Source organism: Tupaia chinensis, unplaced genomic scaffold (assembly GCF_000334495.1).
Source record: "Tupaia chinensis unplaced genomic scaffold, TupChi_1.0 Scaffold142846_1, whole genome shotgun sequence".
Classification (NCBI taxonomy): domain Eukaryota; kingdom Metazoa; phylum Chordata; class Mammalia; order Scandentia; family Tupaiidae; genus Tupaia; species Tupaia belangeri.
Window position 1 is genome coordinate 1,169,244 of NW_006202691.1, and position 22,731 is coordinate 1,191,974.

At 37.2% G+C, this 22,731-nt stretch overlaps 1 protein-coding gene across 1 annotated transcript in view; it reads right to left on the reverse strand.

Annotated features, from left to right (window-relative positions):
* Positions 1-22,731, reverse strand: part of INTS7 (integrator complex subunit 7) — a 70,167-nt gene that overhangs the window by 14,963 nt on the left and 32,473 nt on the right. The window contains exons 8-16 of the mRNA XM_006163703.3: positions 22,483-22,600; positions 18,679-18,813; positions 17,116-17,213; positions 13,347-13,586; positions 11,619-11,756; positions 10,363-10,569; positions 4,063-4,257; positions 3,439-3,542; positions 2,062-2,130 (exon numbers count right to left, since the gene is read on the reverse strand). Of these exons, the coding sequence (XP_006163765.1) occupies positions 2,062-2,130; positions 3,439-3,542; positions 4,063-4,257; positions 10,363-10,569; positions 11,619-11,756; positions 13,347-13,586; positions 17,116-17,213; positions 18,679-18,813; positions 22,483-22,600 (1,304 nt within the window). The remainder of the gene's footprint in view (positions 1-2,061; positions 2,131-3,438; positions 3,543-4,062; positions 4,258-10,362; positions 10,570-11,618; positions 11,757-13,346; positions 13,587-17,115; positions 17,214-18,678; positions 18,814-22,482; positions 22,601-22,731) is intronic.

Below are 22,731 nucleotides of genomic sequence, written 5' to 3' on the forward strand. Positions count from 1 at the left end.
TCCCTACATGGACATTTAGTTGTTTCAGCACAATCTGTTGGAAAAACTTTTTCAACTATCTTGGCATCTTTGCAAAATCAAATGACCACATGTAAGTATCTATTCCTGTACTCTGTTCTATCCTTAAATCACTCTCTCACTGTCCTAATTACTGTAGCTTTGTAGTTGAAGTCTTGAAATCAGTAGTTAAGTCCTACTTTAGTTTTTCTGACTTATTTTGCAATATGGTGAATTATAGGGATTCATTTTCTAATGCAAAACCAACCTAGCATTCTTGGGATCAACCCTCCTTAGTCTTAATGTATTATCTTTTTATACATTCTTGGATTTAACTTGTACATTGTTCAAGGTTTTCATGTCTATGTTCATGAAGAATATTTGAATTCATCCTGTTCACCTAAATTAGCAACGGTACAAAGTTACTATTTTCTTATGCTTTTGTTATCTACAGGGTTTATATTGATATCTTTATTTTATTTCTAATAGTAGTATTTTTTTTTCTTGTACAAACCACTTTTATCAATTCTGCCAATCATTTAAAAACTAGCTTTTGGCTTCATTGATTTTTCTCTCTAGGTTTAATAGCCTAACATTTCAGAAAGGCATTCATGGTTTTTCCATGTATCAACAGGTCATTCACCTTTACTGCTGAGTATTCCATAATATGGATATACTACAACTTAGCTATGAGCCTGTTGAGGGACATTTTATTTTTTCTAGCTTTTGGCTTTACAAATAAAGCTGTTAGGTACATTTGTATATAAGTCTATGGGAATAGATTTTTACTTTTCTTAGATAAGTAAGTAGAATTGGTGACTATAAGGCTACTGTATGTTTAACTTTGTAAGACAGTGCCAAACAGTTTTCCATTGTGAATTTGGATTTCTCTGATGACTAACAATGTTAAGCATCTTTTCATGTGCCTGTTAGATATGAATATCTTCTTTCTTGAAGAGTCTGTTCAAATCTCGTCAATGTTTAAAAATTGGGTCATCTTGAGTGTACAGTGCTCTTAATATTCTGAATACAATCTTTTGATAAAATATGAGAACATTCCCATTAGTAACCTTTCATTTTCTCTTTTTTTTTCTAATTTTTGCTATAGGGTGTGTGTAATCACCAGAAAGACAGAGAAAGGGAAAGTTAGAAATCATCCCCTAGGGATGACAGTCACACTGCAAACCCTTCTTCTCCATTCTCTTTTCGGGATTCTGAGTTACACATGTGCACATGCCTGGCATGATTTATCAAGATGCCAGGTCTAGGACTCGAACCACCGGGTCAATTATGTGGAATCCAGCACCTTATCTATCACCCCACCTGCCAGCCTCACTACCTTTCATGTTCTTAGCAGAACTTTGAAAATTTAAATTCAATAATAGCAATATTTTCTTTTGGTAACTGTTCTTTGTGAAATATTTGCCAACCTTAAGATCATAAAGAATTTCTCCAGTGTAGTATTCTAGAAAGTTTGGAGTTTTAAAACTTGGTCTATAATATATCTGGAATTATTTTTTGTGTATAGTGTAAAATCAAACCCTCTCCCCATACAGATAGCTAGTTATTTATTTCTAATGCACTAATTACAACTCTCATCTTTATTATTTCCTTCCTTCTAATTACTTTGGGTTTAATTTGTTCTTCCTTTTCCTAGTTTAGTAAGGTTGAAACTTAGACTATTAATTTAAAATTCTCATTCACATGCATTTACACTTACACATTTCTAAGATCCGTTTAGTTGTACCCCACAAATTTCAATATGGTGTGCTCTCATTTTCATTCAGTTCCACATACTTTCTAATTTCCTTGTGACTTCTTAACCTATTGGATTATTTAGAAGTGATATTTAGAGCCAAGTTGGTGGCATTTTCTGACAAGTTACTCTATCACTTAGGGTAATGTTGAAATCTCCAATTACAATTGTGGATTTGTTTATCTCTACTTCAGTGTGTCAGTTCTTACGTCAGGTATCTCTGTTCTGTAGTACCTCTTCCAAATACTTTTATGACTAAGATAAACTATAAGAAAGTGTTTTGTAATGTAAACTATTGCTAGAATTACCTTGCTGATTCTGGATCTAAAATCAAGGCTTCTATTGCATGAGATATCAGTAAACAGCTCTGCTGCTGTCTGGATTAATGTTAAGGTTATACATGAAATAAAGAAAAATCTACTGTAGACTTTATATTATCTGAATATTAATTGAGTCAAGATGAGGATCGTATTTGTAATGAAGGTAATCATAATGTCATCACCTCAAAAGGTCTGGGACCCTAGTTTTTCCCTTTAAAGGATATACACTGCCTATATAATCACAGTTTTCAAACACTGATCAAGAAATGGTATTTTGGAGGCTGTCTAACATGGGGAGGGGGAACCAAAGAACAGGCTCTGTAATTCAGTAATGGTAAATGTTTTTATCTGTCTTAGATATAGAGGTTGGTTGGGTTCTTTTTAAGAGTTTAAAATACACAAGCAAACAAAAATAGGTTTCACTGGTAACTTTTAAGTTAACAGAAACCAAAACAAATAAAGTAACATTCTACAGAGCTGTTATGTAACCAAGAAGTTCCTGAGCTGGGGCTCAAGGGGTCTGTCAACTCCCCTGAAATTCTATACAAACTGTGTGTGGGGGTATGCATATATGTACTTTGTAGAGGAAAAGCAGCATAGCAGTTGTGAAGTGCTTAATCAGTAAACCAAAAGGGCAAGAACTACAGATTGGTTAAGTTCTACAATGTAAAATATGGAGAACTTAAAGTTTAAAAAGAAAAGTGATGACTAAAACTATTGAAATGATCGTTAATAAAGGTGCTAGGAACTAAGGTTCTTAGCCGCAAAAAACAAAGTTGAGAAACAGAAAACTAGCCTCTGGTGGGAAAATGTGTTGTGTCATCCATTACTGCTCACATGAACATAAAGTATGCAACACTGGTAGAAGCCAGGCTCTGAGGCTGGAGGACAAAGACCATCATTGAGTCACATGTTTTTAAACTAGTTGAAATTAAAAAGTAAAATTCTTTTTTTTCAGAGAGATTTTTGCTGTAGAGTGCGTATACTTGCTGGAGAGACAGAGAGGCAGAAAGTGAGAAATCACTCCCCAGGGGGATAGTCAAGCTATAATTGCTTCTCCATTCTCCTCTTGGGATTTTGGGCATGCAAGCACACATACTCAGTGTGAATTTTAAACTGCCAGGTCTGGGACTCAAACCACGGTCGACTATGTGGGAGTCTAGCAATGTAATCATACACCATCTGCTGATCCCAAAAGTAAAATTATTCTGCTCATACTATGGTTCCAAGGGGGAAATATTAATTATGATAAATGTGTAGATTTATCTAATATCTGTTTTGTAGTTAAGCCTGTCTATAGTCTTTAGCCTACATTTAAAAGACTATGTCCAAAGAAAAAGAAAGACTGGCGCAGGCTCAGGATACAGTTCTACATTCCTCAAAGTTGCTGAGTCGGCATCAAAAGATGCTTGATAAAGATCCCCATATCGGGAGGCAAGGCTGCGAAATTCTTCCATGGACTGTTTCATCTACAAAGAAAGAAAAATATCTATTATAACAACAAATGTGCTATCATTACTGCAGAAACAACACAAAAACCAAAACATAAACTCATTTTGAAACAATGAGAAACCAAAAATAATTTGATCTCTTTTTATTGGCATTCCATTCATTTTCATTAACTTTGTTAAGATCCATAAAGATGACAAATAAAACTACATATATTTGTAAAATGATAACTTACATATGGTATATAGTAACAGAAACACCTGCATTTTAGCTTCTTTAAGCTTGACTAAGTTAATATGGTTATAAATATTTCCAAATTTTTAAAAAATTGTTTATCTTTTCTCTTCATATGAGTAGCACCCACTGAGATATTATTACTCACTTTGTAATTCTAATAACACATAAGCCTATTTTTGGGCAAGACACATGAATTAATAAGCATTTGATGCTTAATTTCTGAGTCAAATTACTGATTTGAACTGACTTTAAAGCCTTTAAAGTATAAATAAAAAGCACACTGAGAATAAAGTTCAGACATGCCTGATTAGAGATGCGACCACACCTTTGAAGGTCATTTCCTAAGGTCATGGCAATCGTTGTGGCAATTGCAGGTGGGGGGCTTGTCTTTAGGCTATTACAAGTACAGATAAGTTGAGAAAAGGCTTGTAGAAGGTCAATCCTGAGCTTTACAAATTCACACTGAAAACTTAAGGGATTCAGTGGTGTACTGGCAGCCTGGAGAAAAAAAGAGAGAGAGAGATTAAAGGCAAAGGATACATAATAGTGAGACAGAGTAGTCCAAGTACTTGTCACAGGTTGTGAACAAGTACAGTAACTCTACCACTCATAGATAAACATCTGAATTATAAAGAGAATCATGTAATACCAGAAAGGAGAGCTTAGTTATTACCGTTAGCTCTGAAAAACTATGTTCTAAGACCATTCAAAGGTTCCTTACCTCAAACATTTATGAACACCCCACAGCATGTGGGTTGGCTAGATCATCATCAAGGTATCTGAAGGGATGCTGAGGATACTGCCGTTTCCCCAACGCTATTAACACCTTTCTCATTTTCTAATCTGAAATTCCCATCACTGGAATCAGTATCTTTAACAGTTTGGATCAGAGAGAAAAAGAAAGAAAAAGGCAGGAGGACTACATTTCTAGACAGTTACAAAAAACACACTGTCTCCAGCCAGCTGGTGGAGTGGTTAAAGCAGCCAGATCCCACGTGCCCACCTGCGCAGTCCTGAATCTCACACCTGGAGGACTGCAGAGCATAGCAGGCACACATGTGTACCCAAAATCCTGAGAGGAGAAGGGATTACAGCATGGCCATCCCCCCCCCCCCCGGGGGGGGGGGCTGCTTTCTCACTTTCTGTCTCTTTCTCTCAAGTATGCATGCCCTACAGCAAAAAAAAAAAAAAAAGGCATACTGCCTCAAATCTCTTCCACTGCTAGCTCAGACTAATTTTTAAAAAGTTTCTGAGTAGACACTTACAAAGTAAAGTTTTTAACGGGGGTGGAAGAATGTCAGAGTAAGTCTTAGGTGGCACAGAGTAGCCTTAGCCAGGTACAGGGGGCAAATAAGTTTTCAGCGTGGACAGAGAACTAGAACAACTTTCAACTGTTTAGTTACTCTCCTCATGGAGAACCTAGCACGTTTTCAACAAAAGGCACATACTAGAAATAATGCTAATTTAACAACAAATGGAGGAATAATGAAATTAATTTTCCTCTATGACATGACAGTATGCTTAAACTATGCTGATGCTGTTTCTTAGATACTATTTCACATTATTCCCCCCCCTTTTTTTTTTTTAAAGTTTGCTATAGGGCAAGTGTGCTCATTGGAGACAAGGGGAAAGTGAGAAATTACCCCCTCCCCAGGGGGGATAGCCATAGCCATGCTGCAACTCCTTCTCCATTTTCCGCTTAGGATTTTGGGTGGGTTTGTACACGTGCTCTGTGTTTTACAAACTGGGTCTGAGACTCGAATTGCTCAGTTTGCCATCCAGAAGCCTTAACCTCCACACCATCTACTGGCCCATGCACACTGTTCTTTTAGTAGGAGAGCCAGACTTATAATTTGGGGATTCTAGAAGTCAGTTATAATATTACCTATCTGGCAAGTACCACGTATTGACCTTAGTGTAGTTTTCTTTACTATTAAGTGTCAAATGATAAGTATTTTTATTTGGTAGTATTCATATTTTACTATACAAAATGGTAAGCCACTCCTTGACTAGAATGTACACTTGCTCTAGAATCTCTATCAAACTGCAAGGGCCCTGGACTGGACTACTTCACATAAGGTAGAGATAGTAACTATTCAATGTATTTATTTCCGTGGTTCTCAACCTTTGGAACGTTTTGTTCTAATCATGAACTAGCATAACTTAGGATTTTATTTTTAGATTAGGATATTAAAGAGATCATTTCAATTGTTTTTAATTTCTAAGATGAAATTTGGTTTGCTCTTAAAGGAAGAAAAATTTCCCCATCTCTTTTGCCCCTTATGATGCTACTTGCTATTTTTATTTTATTGCTTCTCAGCAACTTTGAGCAGGACGGGGTATAAAAAGGTGTATAAGATACTGTTATGTAAGTACAATATGGACCATCTTACCAGGCAAAAAACAAAACAAAACAAAACACTGGCAATATTGTTCTAACATGCATTATAAAACTGAAAGAGAAGCAAGATGTAGTTATGACAAGGGAGATTTGTTGCTACTGTGGATTTATTTCTGACTAACAAGAAATATTTGATTGATAACATGAAATGATAACCTTGAAAGCATTTGTGCCATTTTGGATCATGTTATGCTGAAAGAAAGAAATGTTAAATATAATAGATACATTTAAAAAGAACATAGAGAAGATGGATTTGTAATTAAAGGTAAGAGACTTTTAAAAAAGTAATACTGTCTAAGACAGATGGGAGCTGTATAAGAAATAAAATTTAGAATATAGACATATGAATAATATACCAATGAGAAATAAAAGGGACGTATCATTGGCATTTCTTTATACTGAGGCTAAAACTTAAAAAGAGGTTGTGGTCCAGGTCAGCAGGTAAAACATGTGTAACCCAAATTACTGCTGAAAATTCCTCAGGAAAGAATTTTTTCCAGTTAGGTCAACACAGCTGGATAAAAGAATAACAAACACAGAGGAGCAGACAGAACTTTAAAGCAGAATGGTGATGTCCCAGTCACTAAACTGAGTGCTTGGATATTTGTTGTATTTTTTTCATACTCTATGTATTGTCTATGTAGATATTATACCCACTCAATATTTAATCACCAATAAAGAAAAAACGGGGGTGGGGTACAACCTTCACCATTGTAGGCACAGTCCTCAGCAGGTTCCCCTGGCTCACACCCCCTGGTGTCTATATTTTGCATAATCTCTCCAAAACTGGTCAAGACCTATAAACTTGCTTCTAACTAATGAAACACTGCAAAGGTAATGGGATTTTGAGGATTTAGTTTAGATCCCTAATGAACTGACTTTATGTTGATCAAAAAGGAGATTATTCTGGATGAATCTACCCTAATCAGATGAGCCCATTAAAAGAGGGTCTAGAAGGCACCAGATTCTCTCGCTGTCCCCGAAGAAGCAAGTTTCTGTAACTTGTACAGAGCAAGAGAATGAATTCTGCTAATAATGACATGCGCTTAGACAAGGACCCTGAGCCTCCTTGAGTCTCTGCTGAGAATGGCCCTGGCAGATATCCTGACCACGCCTTTGTGGCACCAAGAACAGAAGTCCCAGCTAAGCCATGCCTGGGCTTCTGACCCATAGGCACTGTGAAATAACAAACAGTGTTTTAAGCCACTGATTTTGTTAGCACAGAAAGCTAATACACTGTTTACAATTTTTATTCCTAAAAAGCAAAGACAATTGTACCACTAATCTCTGTATAGGGAATATTAAACACCTAATATTGCTATAGATTCCTTGTAAGCATAGGATTTCAAATTTCTGTTTAGTTTGGCTGGAGCAGGTAAAAACCATGACCCTTAGGAACTGGATAATTCATGTCAGGAAGTTAAAGGGTAACCCATGCTCATATCTAGTCAGTTAAAAAAAAAAAAAAGAAAACAGAAAAAAACAAAGCTACTGTCAACTACACTTGCCAAATGAACAGATGTTCAAAAAGATCCTTAAACACTCCTAGTAATATAGAGCAATCAGAAATGTGGGAAGCTTCTAATGGCTGAAAGGACCAGGCTGACTTCCTTTCTATTATAGACTATTATCAAATGGAAGCATTTCCTGGTTTTCCTTTAATCTGCAAAGCAGTGTCTGGTATACAGCAAGGGCTTATAATCTGTTGAATAAAAGAACTCCATTTCAAAAAGAGAAACTCTGAGGCCCAAAGTCCTACTTTGTCCAAAGTCACATTATGTTAATGACGAACCAAGACTATACAAGGGTCTCCTATCAATCAAATGCTTTCTTCCTGTCAGAATTCAGCCTTTAAATTAAAAAAGAAAATTATAAAGATCCTGCCCTTAATTACTACCAAACTCATTAAATTCACTCATCACACAAATCAAGAGCCATACGTATTCAACAGAATTTTTCATAAAACTAATTCTTTCTGCCTCACTACTTTGTAAACCTGTTTCACAGTTCTTACCATTTACTGTAGTAAATGATTAACAATTTTCTGTTCCATATAAACTAGAAAATAAAACAGTCTTCCATATCCACAGGTGAAACCAACCACAAATTAAAAAATAGTCCAAAAAAAGTACTTGATTTTGTGTGTACCTAACATGTACACACTATTTTTGTCATCACTCTCTAAACAATGAAGTTTTAACAGTTAACTATGAACATATCATTTACATTGTACTTGGTATTATTACTAATCTAGAAATAATATAAAGTACATTGATAAGATTTGTATAGGTCACATGCAAAGGCTATGCAATTTTATATAAGGAACTTACTTATCCTCAGATTTTGGTATCCACAGGGATCCATCCCATGCAGATACTACTGAAGGATAATGTAATTCTATTGATCTGAACCATTAATTGTACCTGTTAATTCTCTGAGGCATTTATAAGCCTAATATAGGCAACAACAATCTTTCCTCAGAATAATCAAGAGGAAAGAACTATGGTAGTCAGTGCTATCCTTTAACATGGAGAGGAGCCTGAATTCCTATTCTAAACAGCTATCAATCAGTCCTAGCCAAAAACAAAAACAAAAAAACTTCAAAAAAAGATGTGCCCCACAGTAGTCTGAATATTGTCTCTTGTGATATCTGTTTATTTTCTGTTCTACTTTGAAGCATTTATTTGGGGAATGGACTACCATTAAAAATATTTCAGACAGGGGCCATCAGATGACGTAGCAGTTATGTCACTGGGCTCTCATGGCTGACTGTGGTTCGAGTCCTGGACTCAGTGGCTTGAAACTTGTGCCCACCCAAAATCCTGGGAGGAGAACTGCGGTATGGCCACCTACCCTGGGGGGTCATTTTTCACTTTCCCTCTCAGTGTCCTGTCCACATCCCCTCCCACTATGAGCACATGTGCCCTAAGGCAAAAAAAAAAAACCTCTACCAAAAAAATATATATATATATATTTTGGATGTACTACAAATGTATGTAAGCAGGTAAAGTGCCAAAAGTTTTATGGCCTCTTCTCAAATACACACAATTTTAAAAGCTATATCATAATATCTACCAAAAAAAAGTTTAACATCAGTCATATATAACCTCTTTACTTTTAAGGGGAAAAAGTTCTTGCAGAACATGCTTGTTTCAGTGAACATACTCTTACTAGGAATATAACTAATTTTAAGGATATAAGAAATATTAAGAGTCTGTCCTCTCTGTAACCCTTTCATTTTCCCATTAGAGAAAATAGAAATAGTAGCTGGCTAATGTTAATTTGGAGTAGGAGAATATTGCAGAGATTAAAAAAAGTGAAGACCATAATTCTTGATAATTTTTTATCTACAAAGCAAGAAACTAGTTACTCACTTGAGTACCTGCCAGACATGACATGAGGTTGACGACAGAATTCTGACTGCTTTTATCCTATTTCCTAAGTCCTTTCCAGAGGGCCTAAAGGGAATCAGTGCCCACAAACATTAACAGACCACTTTGGCCTATTGATAAAATGACTTTTTATACATCCTGTCCCTGGCACAGTATCTTTGTGATGCATATTAAGTCTCTTTATCTCTGTTAAAAACATTTTTTTGCTAATCTTGGTAGATTTTCCTTTAGCAATCACCAACCTAAAAACTATAAAACCACCTATAACCTGCAAGTCCCCTCTTCCAGATGTCCTACATTTTTGAACTAGATCAAATTCCAAACTTTGTCTCTCACTCTCAAAACCAAATAAAAGGAAGTCCCATATCTGAACACACTGAGGAAACACATTTGCCTTTCTGTGGGCCAGTCACTCATATTTGTGTTTAGAATAAACTGCACTTATCATTCTCACAGAGTTGGATATTTCTGTAGACAAGGTCAAGGGTTTAGGTTTGATGGTGGTACTGACTCAAGCTGGAGTACAGGAGTCTAGAAGGAAGTTTCTAAACCACTCATCTTTTCTGCATGGATTCAGCAATTCTTCTGTATGATATACCCAGTACTATGTAAAAACAAAACAATACACTTTCATCAATCTGTGAATGTTAAAAAGGGAGAACAGTAAGGGGTTTGTTTCAGTGACCTATTTATCATGTTGATATTGCCACATTAGCAGGTTTCTCTAAGTAGTTAAAATAGGGTAACCCAAAAAGAGAAGGGAAAGAATTCTCACATCATCATCACCAAAGGAGAATTAAGAGGACTTACTGTTAAGGAAGCAATCCCTTTGTGGTAGAATTTTAACGACTCAGCAATGCAAGAAAGTGCTGAACTATAATTCTCCTCTTGCAAGCCAGTGAGACACTGTTCTGCATGTGAGAACTCCTTCAAACTATTCAGCCAGAAGTAGAAGTGTTCTGAGGCAACCTGAGTCAGCAGGCTCTGATAAAGCTCTCTGGCCATGTCATGATTACCCTTTAAAAAGAAAAAAAAAAAAGAGAAAGAAATCGAAGGGGCATATGGTGAGCTTCTTACGTCAGAGAATTGATGTAGCAGCTAAAAGGCAAACCTGAACCTTGGGTAAGTCTGAACAATCACTCCTCATATTATATAATTCTTTGAGAGTCAGTCTAAATATTTCCTCAGATAAAATATGATGAGTTGCTTTTACGTAATATAAAGTTTTTTTTTTTTTTTTTTACTAAAACAGCTCCAAAGAGAAAATAGATGAAATAAAATTTAGAATTTTAGTTCAAAATACAGAATGTTATAAATACATACAGCATGCCATGCTGGATGAGCTATTCAGTGGGATGAAGATTCCCAAGGGTGAGGGACGGGAATTTGTTGTTAGGAGGAATGCACTAAATGCCACTTAATACCTGGAGGCCAGGGATGTCAGGCAACGCTGGAATACTTGGGATAGTTCAGTACAACCAAGAGCTGTTCAGTCAATACTGCACCCACCCCCACTATTTGAGAAACAATATGTGTAACTGAGAACATGTGTTTTAAACACCTGGAGTTAATGCTTCTGAAACTTTTTTCTTTGGACTTATTTCCAGAAGATTTCTACACTAACCTAGCCCTGTATTTCCTCTCATAAAATTAATAAAATCTATTAGGCTTTCCACCTGGCTGAGAAGGATATAACGTACTAAAATTTTCTTTTGTTTCTACTCTAGAATGGTAAGGTTGAGTAGAGACAGGAAGGAAAGACAGGGTGCACTGAAAATGGAGGAAAGACAAAAGTGTGTAGTGGCCTTGGTTATGACAGTATACAGCAAAACAAAAGTGGCACTAAAAGCCTACATCAGATTTTAACTTCTTCAGGACACTCATATTCATCAATTCTTTTACTATAGAAGTCACAAATTAGGACCTTTCCCTCATCATCTTTTAAACCCATAACTAAATAGTTCTTCCACCTGTATTTATAATTCTGACTATGACTAATTATCACAATGGAAGGTGTATAACCTGACATTTCTACTGAACCATTTGCTTAGAAAGGTAATACATACCATTCTGGAGGCCTGCCTGGCAATTCGGTATACAGTCCATCCATTGGAAACACTTTCTAGTTGCTGTTTAATTATTGCCTTCACTTCAGCAGATAAGGCTTTCTGACTGGCTACAAAAATCACAGTAGCCAAGCTCACCTAACATTAAAAAGAAAAAAAATCATGAAAATCATGTAATTTTATTCAATGTCATAGGTAAACTACACAAAATGGAAAGAACTATAATAATTAGAGCCCATTGAAAAAAATTATTTTCCAGTAACATTTAATTTTTTATAATGAAGTCATTAAGCAATTTATTCCACTGACACAGAGTACCATGTATAACAGCAAGCAGCTAAAAACAATGACTATATATACGAATAGATTATATTATTTATAATCACACAATAAGATACCATACATCAGTGAAATGGATAAACTGGAGATACTTGTAATATTGATGATGAGCAAAATAAGCAAAATTCAAAAGATTACATGTAGTATGATATGCCAAATTAATACTGCATACAATTTAGGGATTTATACTCAGATAGTAAAAGTTTAATATGCATGGGAATGACAAATACCAAATTAAGATACCTCTAGGAGAGAGGCAGATGCTATCAAGCAGGTACACAGGGGGCTTTAATAGTATCAATAATGCTTTTTTCTTAATCTAGGTGATGAATGTAAGAGTTTTCATTGTATTCCTCCCTCATTTTTTTTTTTAAAGGTTTTAGTCATAGGGCACATGTACTTCCCAGAGAGAGACAGTGAGAGGAAAAGTGAGAAATCACCCCCTAGGGGGAATGGCCACCCGCAATCCCTTCTCCTTTATTCCCCTCCCGGAATTTTGGGGATACACACACACACACAGACGCCAAGCACATGTGATCCTCAAGCAGCTGGGTCCAGCACTCAAACTCTAGTCGATCATGTGGGAGTCCAGTGCCTTAACCACCATGACACCTGCTGGTCCCAGTCCCTGAACTTTTAAAATATTGCATTCCATAATTTAAATTGCTTTAATGTATATTATTAACAATAACATTAAAAAAAAAAGCATCAGTTCAAAATGCCACTTAATTTTTTTTCTTTTTTTGAGAGTTTTTTTTGCTATAGGGTGAGTGCACTCACCAGAAAGAGAAAAACAGAAAGCAAGAAATACCCCGCCAGGGGGATGGCCAAGCCGCAATCCCTTCTCCTCCATTCTCCTCTCGGGATCTTAGGCATGCACGCACACGTGCCCAGCATGAGTTTAAGCCACTGGGTCCAGGACTCAAACTGAGGTCGACTACGTGGGAGTCCAGAGACATAGCCATTATGCTAACTGCTGGTCCCGACAAAAGCAAAAATAAAAAGCTCATAGTAACAATTAAAAAAAATTATTATTTTTTTCCAATAGCAAGAGACATCATCCCAAACAGGATGCATAACCACTAGGGTCTTGACATGCAATCTATCCCTAGCCTTCAGCCAGCTCCACATCATAGGTACACATGTGCTTGGTGTACTCAGAGAGGTCTCTGGACTTGAACCAGAAACCTTACCATGTGGGTGTGCCCTGCAGAGCACCGCATTTCACCACTGCACCACCTGTGGTCCCAATTCTACTTTAACTTCAGCATGCTCTTGGCCTAACATAATTCCTTTAACCTCTTATTAGCTTGTTTAGCCTTTTAAGTAAAGTCAAACAAGACCGGATCCTCCTAGTCATCCATAGAAGTTTCAAAAGTGGTTCTTTACCAGAAGCTCTTGTTGCTTGTCAGTGGCTGATCGTCCTATCACCTTGTAGAGCTCCATGAGGTCACCAAGCATTCCATCACCCAGCACTGGCAGCTGCATGGCAATGGCTGCCAGGCAGTGGCACATCAAGATCCGGGCAGCGTCCTGAGCACTGTGCAACTGAGTCAACAAGGTCTCCACCACTGACTGGCTAAGATGAGGTCTGCCCTTGGCCAATTTCACCATACAGTTTAGAGCAATCTGCACACCAGGAAGAAAATGGGCTGGTTACATTCCAAAAATACTAAGTAAAGCTTTTAAAAAAACTTTGTACAAGTTACTGGATACAACCAAGGGCAAGGTTTCTGTAGGTTTTTACTTCTTAAGAAACACTTGATATACTAAATCCAAGCAAATCAGGACTGTATATCAACCACTCTCAAAGGGATGATGTTGAAGAGGCAAATAAATGCCAAACTAAATGCACTATTATTATACTTTCATTACTTTTCAAGAACTGGTTTTATTTATTTATTTATTTTTTTTTTGAGAGGTTTTTGCTATAGGGCACGTGCACTCGCCAGACGGAGAGAGACAGAAAGCGAGAAATCACCCCCCAGGAGGGATGGCCATGCTGCAATCCCTTCTCCTCCATTCTCCTCTCGGGATCTTGAGCACGCACACACGCACATGCGCTTGGCATGAATTTTAAGCCACCGGGTCCGGGACGCGAACCGTGGTCGACTACGTGGGAGTCCAGCGACAACCATTACGCTAACTGCTGGTCCCAAGAATTGCTTTTGAAATGTGGTTTGTAAACCTTCTATGTTGGCATCTCCCAGGATAATAAAAATATAAATTCCTAGATTGCACCAATCCCAAACTTAGTCAATGTGTTTCCGGCATTGTGCTTATTGAGAGGTTATAGTTATTTAAAAAAGAATTATTAATTTAATTTATTATTACTTTTAAATTTGCTATAGGGCAAACGCTCTCACCAGAGAGAGACAGAGACAGAGAGTGAGAAAGTGACAAAGAACGCCGCCAGGTCCAAGACACAAAAACAGTCACCAAGTGGGAGTCCAGAACCCTAATCATGCCACCTGCTGGACCCAGAGAGGTTATAGTTTTAAGATGTCCTCGTTGGTTCCAAGCATACTGCAGTGGGGAGAGGCTTCCAATTTTTAAAAAAAATTTTTTTTGTAATAGAGATACAGAGAGAGAGAGAGAAAGAGAGCAAGCGAGCAAGCTGGTCCAGGACTTAAACTGTAGTCGGCCACATGGAAGTCCAGTGCCTTTAAATACCATGCCACCTGCTAGCCCCGAAATTTTTAAATTTTATTTCTCAACTACAATCTCAAAACTGACTGGCTTTAGAGCTTCTCCTACACAGGCCGTTAATGGCACCACTATGTCAGTCAATAACTCAGTCAATAAAACCAGAAACTCACAAGTCCTCCCACTTTTACACAGCCAAGTTTCTTTTACAAAGTCCCTAATATCCATCTTTAGCTCCTTTCCAGTCCTTCACATAAATGCCAACATCCTACTCTAGATGAGAAGTTCCTCTAACACAGGGACCCTTCTTGATCCTTTACATATATTCCACTGTGTTAAGTCAAGTGTTTAACATCTAAAACTTTGAACAAAAGATTTGTTTTTACATTAAAAAAAAAAAAAAAACCCAAACCAAACTTTTAAATATACTGTGGTTCCAAGAGGATTCTGAGAATTCCCCTCAGAATGTGTCACCAAACATGTTGCCTATTCCTTTTCTCTACCTACTGACTCACACCTTTAATTTAATGGAATTCTTATCTTAATTGTTCATCACTATATCTACATCACATTATAACATGCTAAAATGAGTCATGACTTCTTCTAACCAGACCTTAGTCAAGCTAAAGTTCTTACATTTTACAGTGTCTACCTAACACTTTCTATCAACTATGATTTTCTTTATCAATTCATATCATCACAAATTACATTTCATGTTTCTCTTCAATAAGAGCAGTCTCATTTCATAGTTTAAAAATCTTGGGCCAGTTCTGTGGTTTAGTGGTTAAGGAAGTCAGATTTGAACTGGCTGACCATAGTTCAAATTCTAGCCCTGGTAGCTTGAAACACAAGCTGGGCACTTGTACATACATGTCCTAAATCCTAACATAATGGAGAAAAAGAGAAGAAAGAAGTGTGGTATGACACATCCCACTGTGGGGAGGAACGGATGCTTTCTCCCACCCCTTTTTGGAGGGTACATGCACCATCTGGCAATAAAAATAAACAAAATAAATTTCTGTAATTAAGTAAAAGTGAAAATTCTTTACAATAATGGTTGTCAGAAAAGTTACGATACATTTTGCATAGAAAAATGTGTTGTGATTTTTCCGACAACCCAGTGCGCTTCCCTTGATATTTAATTTATTTTTTTAAGGCTTTTGCTGCCGAAGATATAGAGAAAGACATGGTGAGAAGCAAAGTAAGAAACATCCCCCTTCACCCCCAGGGGATGGCCACATAGCAATCCTTTTTCCATCAATCTCCTCCTAGAACTTGGGGCAGACATGCACTAGTGCTCAGTGTGCTTATTAAGCCATCAGATACGGGACTCAAACTGCAGACAGCCATGTCAGAGTCCAGTACCTTAACCACCATGCCACCTGCTAGCCCCAACTTTTAATTATTTTTAAAAGTCTTATTTTATTTCAAATTGCCAGAGGGTGCATGTGGTCACCAGAAAGAGACAGAGAGTGGGGGAAAAAAAGGGAGAGGAAGGAAGGAAGAGGCTGTGTGGGAGAGAGTAACCCCCCATGGGGTATGATCAGGCCACAATCGCTTTTCCTCTATTTCTCCAACCTGTTTGGATACTGGGCATGCATATATATACACCTGACATGTTTTTCAAGCCACTGTGGACAGAATTTGAACCACGTGGTCAGCCGTGTGGGATCTGGCTCCCTTAATCACTAAGCAACTGGGCTAGCCTTTCTCTTCACTTACTATACTTGGGTAATGAATGGACACATATATTTATGGGTCTGGCTGCAATTATTTCCTTTTTTTTGAGAGATTTTCACTGTAGGGCGCGTGCGCTCGCCAGACAGACAGAGAGAGACATAGAGACAGAAAGCGAGAAATCACCCCCCAGGGGGGATGGTCACGCCGCAATCCCTTCTCCTCCATTCTCCTCTCGGGATCTTGGGCATGCACGCACATGCACCCGGCGTGAGTTTTAAGCCACCGGGTCCGGGACACGAACCGCGGTCGACTACGTGGGAGTCCAGCGACATAGCCATTACGCCAACTGCTGGTTCCCATTATTTCCTTTTTTGAAGTCTCATTAGTGTTCCTTAAATTAACACTTCTAAGTTTAACTTTGCTTTATATAGACTAGGACTATCATATATATCTATTACAACTTACTGAATACTGTTAGCTGATAGCAAAATGGATCAAAGTTCAAATTCTTTGTCTACCTTTTAAAACAGTTCCAGTCAAAAAGCCAGTTTTCAAACTGAAGGTAGAGGGCAACTGTCTCTTTAAGCCAGAGGTTGCCCAAGGGCCAAATCTTGCCCTATTTTTTTATAAATAAAATTTCATTGGAAAACAGACATACCCGTTCACACCTTAAACATAAATGGCTCTTTTACCCTACAATTGCAGAAGAGAAGCTGTGACAGAGTGTAAAGCCTGCAAAACTTAAATATTTACTATCTGATCCTTTACAGAAAGACTGCCAATCCTTAGTGTAAGCAAACAGATATTGTATTAAAATAAGTGATATTCTCACCTTTAAAGTAGCTTGAGCGCCTAGACTATCATCTTGACTACAAAGTACCAGGAGGGATTCCAGGCCAAACACAGCATCCTGTTCCAGTGCTAAAAGATCTATAAGAAAAATGCTAAGTTGTATGGTGGTCAGGTAAAGGGGATTCAATACAGAAACACACACACACACACATCCTTAAAGTAAAAATGTTGAGGAGTCTATACATAGGACACATTTAAATGTATAACGCTAACCTTCCTTGAAAAAGTACATGTGATAGTACTTCTGAAATATAAAGGCTATATTAGACTTATTTCCACTACTCTATTGATTACAAAAATATACACATCAAATCAAGAGCAAAAGTCACAAAACTATAAAAAAAAAAGCACAGCTGAAATAGTGTCACTAGCTAAGCTAAGGAAAATACTAAGAACAGCAAACTATGCAATATATATTAATATTCCTCTCCAGATATATTACACAGGCCTTTTTTACTTAGAATATAACAGTTTTCAGCTTTTAATGGAAGTAATGAAGATCCTATATAGTTTTATTAACATTTTAAGTGTGCCTATAAAGAATAAACTCCTTCAATGTCTCATGTTAGAGCATCTTTTCAATGGTGTAGGGTTCAAATTTCCCTGGAGGTTCTAGAAAGTTCTGAATGCATTAGTCAAATGTATTTAGGTTAATATATGTCAATTTTGAGAACACACAACAGTCTTGTGCTACGTGACAGAAAATACTCTTTTCTATGCCAAAAATAAGACAGGTTTAATTATTTAAATCAGAATCAGTATGTAATTCAAATAATTATTTCCTGATTTAGTGTAGGAGCGTGGCGAACAGTATAAAGGCTAGTGAAGATCAGGTGCTAGAAAAAATAAGTTATGAAGAATAAGCAATGCCTAAGGCTAGTGGAAATAAGTGGGACTGGTGCCCTTGTAATCTTTAATAAAGATCAAAGTGTGTACCAAAACAGATGGAATGTCCACATGCATTTCCTGTTCTTGAACACAGACATGACGTTTTTCAAGTCTTTAGGTCAAAAGATGTTAGAAACGCAATAGAATATGTGTGTTATTTCCTTTGGATGTGTTCCTTTATTATCCAAAACAGTTTAATGCTATACATACATATAGAGAGAAATTCTGTGAAAATTTAGTTCACATTGCTCTGTTAATTCATTTGCCTCTAGGTCAACCTACTTGTTTAAACTCCTTGATAACTTAAGAGAATTTCCTAGATTTTTGTGTGAGAACACTGCCTCAAAACACAGGGGTACAGTCCTAAGCAATTCCTACTCACAGCACAACACACACAAAGATAAACAGTGGGAGGAAATGGGCCATGTTCCACAAAGCCTTTCAATTCCACAGTCCTCAGGCCTTATGTTTTTATTATTTTTCATATGGATTAAGCAGCCTTGAGAAGGCTATTCAAAGAATACTTCAGAAGGAGGCACTCTGTAGATCAATGCGGACAGACTAAAAATAGTAAGAGATTGAAAAACCAAACACAAAATTCTGTCTAAGCTCCAACCTCAAATTTACATATAACATCAGCCCTGATCAAACTTACCTTTTTCTTGACAAGAGACAGTTATATTAGTTAAGACTCTCACTCCATGAGCAGCAATGCCTCTGTTACTATGGTAACAGCACTCTTGGGCTAATTTGACTAAATCTGAGGACCTGGGGGTAGAACCCACATTTCCTAAATGAGCAGAGAAAAATAGTACAGATTATAATTCATTCAAGGAGCTCAAAGGCAGTTCAGCATGTAGGTTCAATTTTCTTAATTTTATGAGAAGATCTCTAACAATAAACTGTAATAATACCTCTACCTAGATTCCACAATCAATATATGTCACCATTTCTCTTTTCCCTGTCAAGGCACTTAAAATATAGATGTAATAACAGTTTTATAATGACTAATATCTGAAATCAATAGCAGTATATCCATAAAAAATTAATAAAAATTGACTAAAAAACAGTGTAGGTCTAGCAGAGAGCACAGTGGTTAAGGTGCTGGACTCCCACATGGCCCCCCATGGTTTGAGCCCCAGACTTGGTGGTTTGAGTATCATGCCAGGCACATGTGTGTGCATGCCTAAAATCCCAGGAGGAGAATGAAGAAGGGACAACAGCACGGTCATCCCCACAGGGGGTGACTTCTCACTTTCCCTCTATCTCTCTCTGGCCAAAGCATGTACCCTATGGCAAAAACCTTAATAAACAACAAAAAAAGGGGAAACCAAAACAACTATAGACTGTGTCCTGGGAGTTCAAATGGATTCTCTTTAAAACAAGCATCATTACAGATAAAAAACAATACCTTTAAGAGAGGAAAGAAATTTTAACTTTCCATTTCCCCACTTCATTCTTACAATATATTTATACCTCAAAAAGTTTACATAAGAATGAAAAATTTTAAAGTACCAGCAAATGACATAATGGTTACATCACTGGACTCCCATGTAGTTGACCGTGGTTCAAGTCCCGGACCGGGCGGCTTAAAACTTATGCTGGGAAAGTGTGCATGTGTGCCAAAAATTCCAAGAGGAGACTGGAGAAGAAGGGACTGAGGCATGGCCATCCCTTTGCTTTCTGTCTCTGTCTCTCTGGTGAGTGCTTGCACCCTACAGGAAAAACCTCTGGGTGTTGATTGCACCCAAAAGGAAAAAAAAAAAACTCTTCTTAAAAAAAAAAAAAGCAGGATTTAGAGTTGGAAAAGATTCTGGTACTTTCTGATTCAGCATCCTATCCTTTTAAAAGAATTATTTATTTATCATTATTATGATTTTTAAAAATTTGCTACAGGGCGGAACCAGCAGTTAGCATAATGGCTATGTCACTGTACTCCCATGTAGTTGATCACGGTTCGAGTTCCAGCCCTATAGCAACAACCTCTCCAAAAAAAAAAAATATATATATATATATTTTTTTTTTTTGCTACAGGGCATGTACACTTACCAGAGAAACAGAAAGAAAAAGGGAGAAAGTTAGAAAGCACACTGCCAGGTCTGGGACTCAAACCAGTCAGTCATGTGGGAGTCCAGTGCCTTAACCACCACACCATTTGCTTACCCCAATCAGCATCCTATTTTTACAGAAGTAATCAAAATCCCAATCCCAACATTTTAAGTATCTTGCCACCAAGACCATAAAACTTGTTAATCATGCACTATTTTTATGCTTTATACCTCAAATTCTATGCAAAAGTTACAATCACTTCTAAAATTCACACTTAAAATTCAGTAACATAAGGCTTTCATTGTGAATAGCTTAATGTATAGTACAAAAACTCTCAGTTATAAGTGAGTGAGTTTGGGCTCACATACACACACGGTGGGCAAGTGTTTCAAGCTGCTGAGTCCATGTGGGATCCAGACACTTTCACCACTATGCCAGAGGCTGGCCCCATCTATTCTTTTTAATAAACTGCATTGATTTCTATTGCAGTGATGTATCATAATTTCTTTAATAATCTCCTATTGATGGATCTTTGCTATGACATCCTCTATTGATGGACAGTATTTTGCTATTACATAGGATGATGCTATGAACAATTATGTATATATGTCATTTCTCAATGTAGGAATATATAATTGGGAGAAATTACTGGAGTGAAATTTCTGAGTAATCTATAATTTAATGAGTATTTCCAAATTGCCTGCGCAGAGGTTTAATAATTTACACTCATGCCAGCAATAATAAACAAGAATTGCTTTTTATCCCAACCTAGTTGACACAGTATGTTATCAAACTTCTAAATCTTTCCCAATCTGACAGATTAAATTATTTCAGTGTTGTTTTAATTTGCATTTTCTTAGGTATGTGTGATACTGAACACCTCAGATGCTTAAGAATCATTTATTAGTGCTACTTCAGACATACTAAGCTTGTTTTATAAACTACTTCTGTTTATACTGAAAAAAATTCTGATCAGTAAAAACATACTTAAACATGTCCTATTATGTATGAAGATTATGCAACTTGGCAAAATCTTTGGCTTTTATTTCTTATAACTATTACCCAGTCTAGTTATTTAAGGCTTTTCCTAAATTCCATATATAAACTACAATTTAACAAACCTACACAAGACAAACAAATATCTAACTTGAAAAATAATTCATTGAAAGCACACTGGATATATGGTAGACTGTTTATTAAGAAAGGTTATGACATGGGAACCAGCAGTTAGCGTCATGGCTATGTCGCTGGACTCCCATGTAGTCGACCGCGATTCGTGTCCCGGACCCGGTGGCTTAGAACTCACGCCGGGCGCGTGTGCGTGCGTGCCCAAGATCCCAAGAGGAGAATGGAGGAGAAGGGACTGTGGCGTGACCATCCCCCCTGGGGAGTGATTTCTCGCTTTCTGTCTCTATGTCTCTCTCTGTCTGTCTGGCGAGCACATGTGCCCTACAGCAAAAACCTCTCCAAAAAAAAAAAAAAAAGGCTAAGACAGTCTCTTCCATCCCTTGTATGCAAGCTCCTTTGCCATGTGATTTCTCATTCCTCCAATTAAGAGGTGCTTGTTTTCACCTAGCTGGGTTTAGTCATGTGATATGCTTTAGGCAATAAGAAAATAAAAACATGATGTGAATAAAAGACTGCAAAGTGTTTCTGTGTCAGTGGCTTGCTTTCTTTTGGCTGCTCTTTCCCACATGGCTGACTCTGAGGTTCAAGTGCCTGGCAGCTTGAACACACCAGGTGAGTCTGCATGTGATTAAAATCCTGAGAGAAGAACAGAGGATTTCTCACCTTCCCTCAGTCTCTGTCTTTCTCCCAGGACCAAAACAACAACAACAACAACAAAAACCCAGCCAAACAAACCAAAACACTGTAGCCTTAAGTCTGTGAAACAGGCAAGCTCCTTACTAGGCGTTAATGAGGGCATTTTGTAGTTCATCATCTCTGAATAAGCAACCAGGAAAGCAGTATTGAACGAGGGTGAAGTTTTATTTTCACCATTTTCCAGAAAGAAAATATACACTTAGAAGGGAAGCATATGACATTTGCTTTTAAAATTGACAACCACTTGACCTTTGAAATGTACTTAATTTCAAAGGACACGCTGAGTCAGAAATATATGAAAGCAAACTAACTATATTAAGCATCCTCAAAAATACTGTTTCATTCACAAATAAATAAAAGAGAGACAAATCTAGAAAAATAGTACCTTTGAGTTAAGATCAAGGGTGCAATATTTTATTACTATAGTGCAATAATTAAGAAATCATTCAAAAAAAATGACTAGCATACAAAGTAGTATGAGAATGAAACCAACCCTGATTTTAAAGTTTTATAGAGAATGTAATTAGAAACATAAACGTGGAAAAAGAATTAGCACGCTATTCATATAGCATTTCCGTTCTCATACCTGGAACTACACTGAAGTAATGTTTGATCGCAATGGTCCCTGAAAGCGTGGAAAGGACAGACAACATCCCCAGTTTTAAGCTGTCATAAGGAGTCTGGAGGGCACATTCACAGAGTGCCTAAAAGGCAAAATGGAAATAAATGCAGAAGTTAAAATATAAATTTACTTCTAAATTGTCTATTTCATTAAGATTTTCTTGCTTTTAGAAAAATTATACATTAAGGCCTTTTCTTCCATGTCAAAAAACTT